This window comes from Nicotiana tabacum, chromosome 1 (assembly GCF_000715075.1).
Source record: "Nicotiana tabacum cultivar K326 chromosome 1, ASM71507v2, whole genome shotgun sequence".
NCBI classification, from domain to species: domain Eukaryota; kingdom Viridiplantae; phylum Streptophyta; class Magnoliopsida; order Solanales; family Solanaceae; genus Nicotiana; species Nicotiana tabacum.
Window position 1 is genome coordinate 10,023,910 of NC_134080.1, and position 12,430 is coordinate 10,036,339.

Consider the following 12,430-nt stretch of genomic DNA (forward strand, 5'->3'; position numbering starts at 1 on the left):
AACAGAAGTGATGCCAGCTTCTCTTATTTCCTCTAGCAAACCTTTGCTTCTTCGCAGTCGTCTTGTCATCTACCTTGCCTCATGCAGGTACAGTACGTACCCATAGACAGGAAATTGTATATTATAATAGCCCCTTTCTCTTTTGTTCCTTGGTAATCAATTTACATATTCTTTTCTACCTTCAGATGCATTTGATCCATTGGATCCATTTGGTAACATCACAATAAAATGGGATGTCCTGTCTTGGACACCAGATGGCTATGTAGTAAGTATCTTCTTAAAACCTTAGTATTTTCAAGAAAAAGGGTTGAAAGAAGCATAAAAAAGGAGTAATAACAATGAATAGTTTCCAAATGTATCGGCACATCATGAGCCCCGGTTGGGCTTTAGGATGGAAATGGGCAAAGAAAGAAGTGATATGGTCAATTGTGGGAGCACAAGCAACAGAGCAAGGTGACTGCTCCAAGTTTAAAGGAAACTTACCACATTGTTGCAAGAAGGACCCTGTAATTCTGGACTTGCTTCCTGGGGTTCCTTATTGTTACACCTCCTTTTTGCGCGCCCGCCCCGAAGGGTAAAAATGCGCGAGGGAGTTTTTCCAATTTAAGTGACAATATTCGAAATGAGATTATTTATTTAATTCAGAGTCGCTATTTGGGAAAGGTTTGGCTTTTGGTGCCCCAAGTCACCGGTTTATCTTGAATCCCAAATCGAGGAAATTTTCGACTTTCCAAATGAAGTCTGCGAACCATAAATTCTAAGTAAGGAATTCTGTTGACCCGAGGGAAGGTGTTAGGCACCCTCGAATCCCGTGGTTCTAGCACGGTCGCTTAAATTGTTATAATGGCTGAAGATCTGATTTAAATACATGTTGTGACTTATGTGTTTTTATTAAGTTTAAACCGTTTTTATTATTATCATTTATTTTTTATAGAATTGCAACGTCGCGAAAATGCATCTCGAACCACGTCACAATCAATGCACCCGTAGTTGTTAACACATTTCGACTCCGTTGAGATTTGAATTTGGGTCACATAAATGCGCACCCGAATTTAAGAATGTAATTTAGTTAAGTCGCGCCTAAAGAGCCTAACGCGTTATTATCTTTGGGGAAGACAGTGAAATTCACTAAACAGTCCCTCCTAAATTCTAAGTATTTTATTTGTGACCAATTATTGAGGGCCCCGCAATTTGCATTGTTTTATTTGGCGAAGCTCATCTCATTTTATGAAAGGATAAGCCTACGATGACTATATTTTTCTATTATGTTCGTCTCTAAGAAATGGAAGAGAAAAGGTCTTAATTTATTTACATGCTTGAGTTGTTATAGTTGGGTTTCGAATATGATTCATAAATTCTGAAAATGATACAAACAGGGCAGTCTGTCGCCAATGCGGGCCCAGGCCCAACGTGTATGACATAAAACTAGATCTGGGCCGTCTTATTCACATGTTACTACCTAGTTACATTATACTAGGCATGTTCTCAGTTTGTCGAATTAAAAAAAACTTAGCAATCTAATTTTAATCCTAAACCATTTACATGCTGAAATTAACCAATATTATTTAACTAAACAATATTCCTACAAGTTCCGAAATGGTCTATTCGTTTGATTTTTAGCTAGACGGAGTTACTACACCATTCATTTATTTTTAGGCAATATATATAGATAGTTCATCCGTTAAGCTATCGTCAGATGTTCCACTATATATATTAAATAGCTACATGGTTCTGATTTTTGTAAGCTAAATAATTTATATATACAAATAAAATTCAGAATATAATTAAAATAAATTTAGAACTTCAACTCTTCAGTTTTGTATTCATGCTTCCTGTTTCAGTTTACAATAATCAGCGTGTCAGTTGTGTACCTGATATTGGAAACAAAGAAAAGGGAGATCAGCAGAAATTCAGTAGCATACAACAACAGCAACCCCAACAACCAGTAACAACTAGCAACGAGAAACTTAGTGACAGATTTTAAAATCAAGACCAAAATCCAGAAACACCAACAACAAACAACGGACAGAAGCAAAGAGAATCCTTTCAGATTTTGAAAGACTAGTTAGTGTTTAACCCTTAATTTCTGAATCTGTATATCAGAATATTTGGATTGTATATTAGGTGTATACTATTCTTCTTTTAAATTTCCAGAATGTTTTTCTTTTTATTTTCTAAAGTCTTAGTATTTTTCGGAATTTCCTCTCTCTTCAAATTTTCTTCTGTATTCTCTCCCTTATTATCTGTCTTTTTTAAAATCTGATTCAAGTCTTTCTATTTATATCTCATCCCAAACACTTTAATCAATTAATAAAACCATCACTTTCTCCTACCAAACCCACTATCTTCCCACTCATCCCCCACTACATTAAACAAATATATCAATCCAACTCATTACATCTTGTCCCCCATGCCTACTATAAACAATTACAATATTCCCCCCACTACATTATGTCTTGTCTCCCATTATATTAAACAATTATATCACTCACACCCCATTATATTTTGCCCCCATGCTTAACATAAAGAATTATTAAAAATGTTCAATTCCCAAACAACCCCTCCGACCTTATTGCAATTACCATTTTACCCCTGAACGTACTGCATTTTACCAAACTACCCCCCATCAGCTATAATCAATTCACCTAATCAATCTCAACCAAAATATAGCCAATATGACCAATTTCTAAACAAATTCAACAACAATTCAAACTAAATGATGAACAACATCAAATTAATGTGAATGAATTAACCATATTAGGAACCAATCCTGGTTAACTTATACCAACAATGGATGAGCAAGGAAACAACAATATTAACAACACAACACATGATTCAAACTAAATCAACAAATCAAAAACATAAACTCACATTAAATCACTGGATTAAAAATGAACTTCAAACAAAGATGAACATGAATTAAATCTATTTTAAACAATAAAACATGACGGATTCACATGATTAAACCAACATATTTCCCTATTACAACTAAATTCTTTTAGACAAATAACAAGATCGAAGAAGAAACAATTATGAACTTAAACTTGAATCTAACAATATTAACAATTTCTGAAAAATACATAAAACACATGAAACAAATTGAAGAAATAATTAATTAAATTTCAATTTGAATCTAACAAACATTAAACTAACAATTTCACATGAACAACTGAAAAATTAACAAAACAATGAACACGAACAAAACAAAAATTTACCGATTTTAGATTCGAGAATATCAAAACGAAATACGGACAAAAATAAAACTCAAAACCCACTAACCGGATCGAAACGACGAACAATGATTGACCAACGACGAACTCGTATGGACTGTTTTGACGACCCCAACCAAAACTCGCACAAACGACGATGAAGACGATCCTAAGAAGCAACTGAAGGAGGTGAAGCAAACGTGAAGCAACAACGATGGGGTATGTAGTGAATAAGAAGCAGTAGCAGCTGGTCATTTGGATGGAGACAAGTGAAGCGAAGCCTCACGTCCATGGCTGGAGCTCGGGAGCTCGACCACTCAACTTGAGCTCGACGAAACGAAGAAGATGAAGCAACAGCAGAACCAGCGGGAAGCAGAAGCAGAAACGTGAGCAGCAGCAGCAGCACGGAGGAGCTGGGGAAGATGAAGCAACAGCAGAGTGGGTTTTCATGGTGGAGCTCGACGGAGCAAGCAGCAGTAACACTGCTGGAGCAGTGAAGCAGTAGCAGCTCGACGAGGCAGCTGGAATGGAGCAGCAACGACGGGCTGGTCGTTTGGAGTGACGGGGTCGGTTTTTCGAACCAACTGCTCGACCATGCTAGATGCAGCAGGAGCAGCAGAAGCCGCTTGGCTTTGGAGCAAAGGCGAAGAGGCCGTGGTCGTTCATGGATGGTCGTTCATGTTGGTGAAGCCGCGGGTGTGTGTGTGTTACTTTGCCGTGGTTGTGTGTGTGTGTGTTGTCGACGTGGTTGTGTGTGTGGCGTGGGGATGAAGGGAACGGGAGAGGGGCAGCCATGGGAGGGGCTTTGAGCTCTTTTTGGAGAAGAATGAGAAGAGAGCAAGAGGGGGGGATGAGTTTTAGGGGTTTTTTTTTGTTTTGTTTTGTTTTGTTTTTGAAATGCAAGATAGGGGGTGTTGGGTTATGGATTGGGTCGACCCGGTTTGAAATGGCCCGGGTCGTGGGGAAGGTTGGACAATCGTTTGGGCCTGGGGTTGAAATTTGAAGAAGTGTCTCAATCCGATTTTTCTTTGTATTTTTGCTCTCTTTTCTTCTTTTATTTTTCTAGAACTAAATTATAAAAATCCTTAAATTATTATTAAGAACTAAATTAAGTTATAAAAGCGCAAATTAACTCCCAATAACAATTAACGCATAATTAAGTAATAATTAAGCATAAAATTGTACAATTGGACATTAAATGCTAAAAATTGCAAAAGATGTCTATTTTTGTAATTTTCATTTTTTGTAAAGCAAACTTAATTACTAACAATTGTAGAATTAACTCCTACATGCAAAATGCGACATATTTTTGTATTTTTATTAATTTAACAAATAAACATGCACAGACAAATACAAATAATTATTCCAAAATATCACAAAATTGCACACCAAAGAAAATCATTTTATTTTTGAACTTTTTGTGAGTAATTCTCATATAGGGCAAAAATCACGTGCTTACACTTACAACCAACAATTCAGCAATTGCTGCAAAGGTGGTGTTATGGCATCTTGGGGCGAAGATCCTTCCGAGTCAGTTTCTTCCTTTCAGCTTAGTGTTGGACTTGCTGGAACATCAAACAAGACGGTGAAACTGACCAAGAATTTCAGGTCCAGGCTACACTTGTGGCCCTGCTAAGATAGTTCCATCCACTGTTTTCCTCACTACAGATCACAGGCGAAAAACTCAAGCATTGAGTAAGTTTCCCCTTTTTTTCTCTGTTTTTGTGTCAGTTGGAGAAGTTAAACAAATAAACAATCAGGTTGATGAAAAAATTGCTTGCAGTGACCTGGAATGTGACATGCACCTATTCTCAGTTTCTAGCGTCCAAGTACCCGAGTTGTTGTGTTTCTTTCTCAACTTTCTACAACGACACCATCACTCCTTGCCCAACCTGTGCTTGTGGTTGCAGCCATAAACACAACTGCATCATGTAGGTATCCCTTTCAGTGGAACTGTACAGATACTTGATATCGAAAGCATAAATTTTGTTTCTCAAATCTTGAAGTTTTGTAATTGCAAACTTTGAGATTTTCCACTAACAGTTGCTAATCAGTCTACTGGGATTCTGATGGTGCAAGAGCGACTCCGAGAAACTGAAAAAGAAGGGAATAAACACTCCAAGAAAGGATAATGAGCCATTGCTGCAATGCAACCACCACATGTGCCCAATACGCGTGCATTGGCACGTTAAGATCAATTACAAGGATTATTGGCGAGTCAAGATTGCTATAACTAACTTCAACTACAGATTGAACTATACACAATGGACACTTGTGGCACAACATCCTAATCTCAACAATGTGACTCTTCAACTACAAGCCTCTCGTGCCATACCAATCCGTTAGTGAGTGCATATAAATGTGAATTTAGTATTATTTTTTTCTCATTCTTAATTTCGTGCAGAAAAAAAATTGAACTGAACTTAACGGTCATGCTTGATAAACAGATGATACTGGCATGTTCTATGGCATGAAATTTTACAATGATCTCTTGATGGAAGCTGGACCTGCAGGGAATGTTCAGTCTGAGGTACTTATGCAAAAAGATAAGGAGTCATTTACACTAAAGTCTGGATGGGGATTTCCCCGCAGAGTCTACTTCAATGGAGCTGAATGCAAACTCCCTCCTCCGGATTCATACCCAACTTTGCCCAACTCTACTGTGAAACGACCATTTTCATTTTCAAGCACTGTAATTTGCATGATTTTGATGATTTTCCTAACCTGGTAATGGCGAAAACATTTCTAGAACAGAAGCAACAACGGAATCTGCTGGCCCTTCTGATAATATTAGACTGTATTCCATCAATGAAAGAGCTTGCTTAGGTTGTTTTATATTGCATACATGTAGAAAGAACAGTGAGATTGCACCTCGTCTATTTTTGTCGTATATCTGGAGATAGCATTTCATTTCACTTATGTATAAGATTCTTGCTTTCTGCCAAATCTTTCTCAACATCATTCAATAGTGTACATCAAAATTTTCAAGATGTAGGGCACTGATGCATTATCATAAAGGGTTACAATTCTCAAAGATATACAATTCATCTGTTAAATCTCAATGCAATTGAACTGGCACACAGCAAGCCAATAGTTATATCTACAAAATCACAAGTACACCTTCACATTTGGGAACCTTGGAATGAAGTTGCAAAATTGATGCCTTTAAATTTACTGAAGGCATCCAGGTTGATATAAACAAGGGTAGAAAATTCTCTCTTTTGGAAGCAATGACAATCCTTATTTATGTGCGCCTATACAGATAAATGCACAACGAATTCAACACCAATGACTGCCAATTAATCTAGTCACAAGTAAATTAGATTTATCTGTCACAAGAGAATATATATATATATATACTCCAGTCCATCTGAAGCATAGAAGAATGACACTACTGTTTGTTACACAAAAGGAGATATGACAGCAAGTTGGAATTTTAGTTGAAAATGGATTCATGAGATACAAAAATATAAATTGGTTCATCAGTTACAATTCTAAAAGCAAAAAAAGAAGAAGGAGCGTCCACTGCTGGGAATCAAAATTTTTATTTCTAATGTTCTCTAGTTATATCAGAACAAAGGGGGAAAAAACCTTTCAGCATACCACTTGAAAAACTCTCTCAAAATGATCAGATACAGAAGGGATCAATACGCTCGGCGCTGCATTTTCCTAGGTTTCTTCACAAAACTCAGGCGAATTTTCTTTAGCTTTCTCCTCTTTCTAGCCATTTTCTCCGGCAGTGTCTCCCGCTTCTTCTCCTTCTTCACAGATGTCGGTTTCTTCTTTGCATATCTAGGATGCACCATATAGGCCTTTGGCTCAACTGGCAACCCATTGCTCTCGGCTTCCTTATAAAGGGCATTTGCTTTGTCAACACGATTATGAGCAACCAGCTTTCCCATCAACAAATCATAAGTCTTTAACCCCGGTTTGCGACCATCCTCTTTCATTTTTGCAAAGACAGTCATAGCATGATCAGTTCTCTCAATCCCGCATAATATTTTCAAAAGTTCATAATAAGCCTTCTTATTAAGTGCATCCCCAAAACCTGCAGATTTCATTCTATCAATCATTTCGTCGCCCTCTCCAATCCTTGCTGCCTGGTATAAGCTCCTAATAAGTGTAAGATACGTTGTCTCGTCTGGAGAACAACCCCATTCCCCCATCCTATAAAACAGATTCATAGCATCCTCTGTTTTCCTGATCTTACACAAGTTAGTGATCAACACATTAAAGGTTTCTACATCTCTAGGAACACCCTTCTCTTCCATTTCCACCAACACATTCTCTGCCTCGGATTGAAGCCGAAATGGATCCTTTTTCCTACAAAGCTTACAAACACAATCAAGAATTGCATTATATGCTGCAGTACCAATTTCAAACCCTCCTCTATACATCTCCCCAGCTAACCTCTGCGCCTCATCAAGTTTCCCATCAACACACCAACCCCTTATCAACATATCACATACATATTCATCAGGGAAAAATTCATTAGCTAAATTCTTCACCATTTTCTCAGCATAACTAGCAAAACCATGCTCACACAACCTAGAAACAAGCAACTTCAAAGAATTCAAATCCCTAACTAACCCATAATCTTTCTCCATATTTTCAAAGAATGCCACTGCCTGAGTGGGCCTCCCGGCCCGTACAAGTCTATCAATCATGGACTCAAATGTCTTAGAACCCGTTACCCCTTTGCTATCAGTAAGCACATCATCTGCAGCTTTAAAATCCTTTCTCCTCCCAAAATAATCCACAAAGAAAGACACAACTTCATCATCAAGTTTGAAACTTTCTTCGGATTTAACCCATTTGAAAAACCCTAGAACAGTTCTGCCAGCATCTGGGGAAAGATTGAGTGTGGTAAGGATCAGGGAAGGCGTTAAAGTTAAGTGGGAGAAAGAAAGATGGAGTCGTTCCGGAATGGAGAGAGATTCGGCGTCCAGTTCTTTGACAAGCTCAGACGATACAGACTGAGCAATTGTTTCTTCTTCTTGATCCTTTACAGGATCTTCAGATTGGGATGAAAAGGGTTTAAAACTGGTGCAATATAGTGAAAACGGAAATGGGTCATGGGGCAGTGATGAAGTGAAAAGGTGGGTTTTGGAAAGGGAGAATTGGGAACAGGGAAGGTGGTGGGATTGATTAGTCGCCGAGCGGCGGAGCAGTGTTCGAAGGTGGAGGCGTGTTAACGGGGACGTGAATCTACGCATTTTCACTGTGTGCAGTGAGTGAGAGAGAAAGAGCAAGAGAAAGGGAGGCGGCTATGGCGGAGTCTGCTACTGCTACTGCTCAGCTAAGCTGGTGGTTTTGGGCTTTCTCTTATGAGTTTTGCGGGCCTATTGGTACCAGTGTGACCATAATTTTTCGGGAGAAATTTAAAAATAGCCAGATTTACAACTGTTCATTCAAAAATAGTTACAGTTTCAAAAGAAATTGAAATTTAGACAATTTTCATGTAAAGATAAATCTGAGCGAAAACACTGTTCAAAACCCCAAAAATACACTCGTATATTATACTGGAGTTCCAGCATAAGTATGCTTGCACTCCAACATATTATACGGGAGTTCCAGGATAACTATGCTGGAACTCCAGCATAATATGTTGGAGTTCCAGTAAGTATAATTGTCCAGTATAATATACTAGAGTTTGGAGCACCGGTGCTCCAGTCTCCCGTATATTATACAGGAGTCAGCAAAGTATACCGGGCCAGCATAATATACTGGAGTTCGTATATAGATACACCGAACTCTCGTATATTATACGGAAGCGGTCTCTGTTGTAGCAAAATAGTGGATATTTTTCATTGACTTCGTAAACGGTGGCTATTTTTGATTGACCAGTCTGAAAACTGGCTATATCGTGCTATTTTGACTAATTTTTCGGAAATTTTCATAAAGTGCTATCTTTTAGTAGTAATTAGTCATCTATATATATCATTTGCTATATTACATATTATAGATATCTTTTCTGTGGTTATAAGATGTATTTGATGTATTTAAGCTATTGTAATAATGAATGCAGTAGCAAAAATAGACGTGAATGAGAGAAATTCAGCTAATCAGTTGTTTTATTCGAGTGTATTCGACTGTATTCATTGAGTGAAACATGAGATTACAACTGGACAGATTATTGTACTCGACTGTATTCACGGCGTGAAATAGGGGATTACACTGTTTTAAAATGGAAAGTGAATCAATTAACATAATAGTCTCCTAATATAACTCAATAAACTCAATTATAATACACAAAAATTGTATTTTCAGTTATAAAAAAGATTCTCAATCGAAAAATACCCCAAAAACATAGCAATCTTTAGAGAAATTATATAATACATCTGAATACATAAATTATATTAATTTAAAAAAACATATGAATACATTCATGGCATATAGCGAGACAGTGAATACAATAAAATACATAGAATACAGCATGATACATTGAAATACAATGAAAAAAAAGACAATGAATACAATACAATACATGGAATACAACGAGATACATTGAATTACAATGAAAAAAAGACAATGAATACAATGAAATACATGAAAATACATTGAAATATATTAACAGAAAATCAAGTTGCTCAGCCCCAAGCTTCGTCGTCTTTGTTCAAGAACAAACCCTAATTTCTGGCGAATCCGCCATAGCAACATTTGAAGGTCCTGTTTTTTTTTTTTTGCTAAAGTGACGGCAAGTCCCTCATTCATTGCCTTAACAACATCCTTATAGGCAAGAGTATTTGGGTAAGCAACATTCTCTCAAAATTAGGAATATTAATCTGTCCAAGGAAATTCATGATCACCAAATGAAGCACTAAATCGCAGAAAATAAAATCTGCATAAGTACGTTCTGGTGGCAAATCTTTGAATTCATTTTTTTCTTTGTTTACTTGGATTCGGAGACAAACAGCAAGGGTTGTTGTGTCAATACAAGAGAGTAACCAAAGAGAAAAGAGCTCAATGGGAAGATCCCCTGAAATTCCATGGTTACCTACCTCAAAGCACCCAATCGTTGCAACCGAATCCAGAATTTTTGAAATTGATTCATTGCTTAACGACGCTAAAGACTCATAATTGAGTTTTGATAGATTGCGAATGGATTTTTGCCCGGGGAAGACTCGATCAGGAAGCCTGAGATATCTGAAATTCCATGGTCGAAATCAGCATCTTTGAAGTGGGCTTTGCACAAATCCGATGGAAGGAGGAGGAGATCGGAAACTTTAATGGGATGGGGGAAGAGAATGAGATGTATCAAAGTAGAGAGAGAAAGAAAATAGTGTAACTGATTAGCGTATTTAGTGGCTTAGGGCTAGGAGGTAACCAAAATTAAATATTTTGCTATAAACCTTAAAAGATATCTATAGAATATAATTTTTTTATATGGTATTTATTTAAAATAAATAATGTGTTAACCTTTGCTATAGGAGGTAAAAATTTCATAATTTTTAGCACTCTTAAATATACCCTAGCATTTATAATTTGACTTATATAATGCCATTCAATTCATTAAGGTATGGACTCGTAGGAATTTATACCATTATTATCTTTTATCTAACATATGCCCTTTTCACTTACAAGTTACAATTTCACATTTGGGAAATATTTGGATTTTATAATTCTTTAAGGATGGATATATTTGAACCTTTTGCGCCAGAATATTGGGTGGATATTTTTTGCATGATATGGCAAAGACGCAGGTAATTTTGAGAAGGGAGCTGCGGGAGTTTATTTAGTACTATTAATTAATTACACTATACTCAATAGTGAGTTTATGGGAGATGTACTTGTTGAATTGTCCCATTTGAAACCAACCGTCATTCATAATCCTCATCTCATATTTCGACTGATAATTTCTAAGTTAAGTGTGATGATGTCCATCTCATTGAAGAAGTATTAGGTATGTGCCTAATAAGAGTTTTCTTTGGTTTGGTAGCCAACCTTGTTGACTTGGTTTGGTTGGTAGCCAACTTTGTTGAATTGTGAAAAGTGTGTGTAAATTGTCAAATATTGTAGGCTTTAGAGGGTGAAGCTTTGGCTATAAAAGGAGAGCTTCAACTCTCATTTCTTCACACCAACAAAGAGAGAAAGAAAGAGTGAGGTTTCACAGACAAGGTATAAGAAAATAGTCTGTGAAGAAAATAGAGAGTGGGCGATATTGTAGTGAGGTGGGAATATCAAAAGAGGGTTATTTCTTTTGAGTGTTGTAGTGGTCTTTGGAGTATTTACCTCCGACCTACAAAGTGTAAAATTCCTTACTATGGTGATATCAGTTGCTCCTCTCGGGGTCGTGGTTTTTTCCCTTATTCAGAAGGGTTTTCCACGTAAAAATCTTGGTGTCATTGTTACTCTTTTATTCTTGTTAATTACCGTATCTCGGTGCTACATTATTATTCCGCTTTATTACCGTGAATATTATTTTGGTAAGGGGTTTATTCCCAACAACTGGTATCAGAGCACAGGTTCTGCTCGTTCACTGAAATACTATTCACTGTCGGTAGTACTATACTTGGTGAAAAATAAAAATGTCCGGAGTAAAGTACGAGGTAGCAAAATTCAACGGAGATAACGGTTTCTCAACATGGCAAAGAAGGATGAGAGATCTGCTCATCCAACAAGGATTACACAAGGTTCTAGATGTTGATTCCAAAAAGCCTGATACCATGAAAGCTGAGGATTGGGCTGACTTGGATGAAAGAGCTGCTAGTGCAATTAGGTTGCACTTATCAGATGATGTGGTAAATAACATCATTGATGAAGACACTGCACGTGGAATTTGGACAAGGTTGGAAAGCCTATACATGTCCAAAACGCTGACAAATAAATTGTACCTGAAGAAGCAGTTATACGCCCTACACATGAGTGAAGGTACGAATTTTTTGTCACATTTAAATGTGTTTAACGGACTAATCACACAGCTTGCCAACCTCGGAGTGAAAATCGAGGAAGAAGATAAAGCCATCTTGCTATTGAACTCGTTGCCATCTTCGTACGATAATTTGGCAACAACCATCCTGCACGGTAAGACTACTATTGAGTTGAAAGATGTCACATCGGCTCTTCTACTCAATGAGAAGATGAGAAAGAAGCCTGAAAATCAAGGACAAGCTCTCATCACAGAAGGTAGAGGCAGGAGTTATCAAAGGAGTTCGAACAACTATGGTAGATCTGGAGCTCGTGGGAAGTCAAAGAACCGATCCAAATCAAGAGTCAGAAAT

General features: G+C 37.3%; 1 protein-coding gene and 1 pseudogene across 1 annotated transcript; one reads left to right on the forward strand and one right to left on the reverse strand.

Annotated features, from left to right (window-relative positions):
* The first annotated feature begins 338 nt into the window (after window positions 1-338).
* LOC107780219 (COBRA-like protein 4) lies at window positions 339-6,101 on the forward strand (annotated as a pseudogene).
* Window positions 6,102-6,627: 526 nt separating this feature from the next.
* LOC107780218 (small ribosomal subunit protein mL104 (rPPR9)-like) lies at window positions 6,628-8,538 on the reverse strand. Its single transcript, XM_016600754.2, has one exon. It carries the CDS (start codon window positions 8,423-8,425, stop codon window positions 6,854-6,856), a length of 1,572 nt encoding a protein of 523 aa, XP_016456240.1. The 5' UTR covers window positions 8,426-8,538; the 3' UTR covers window positions 6,628-6,853.
* Window positions 8,539-12,430: the final 3,892 nt, after the last annotated feature.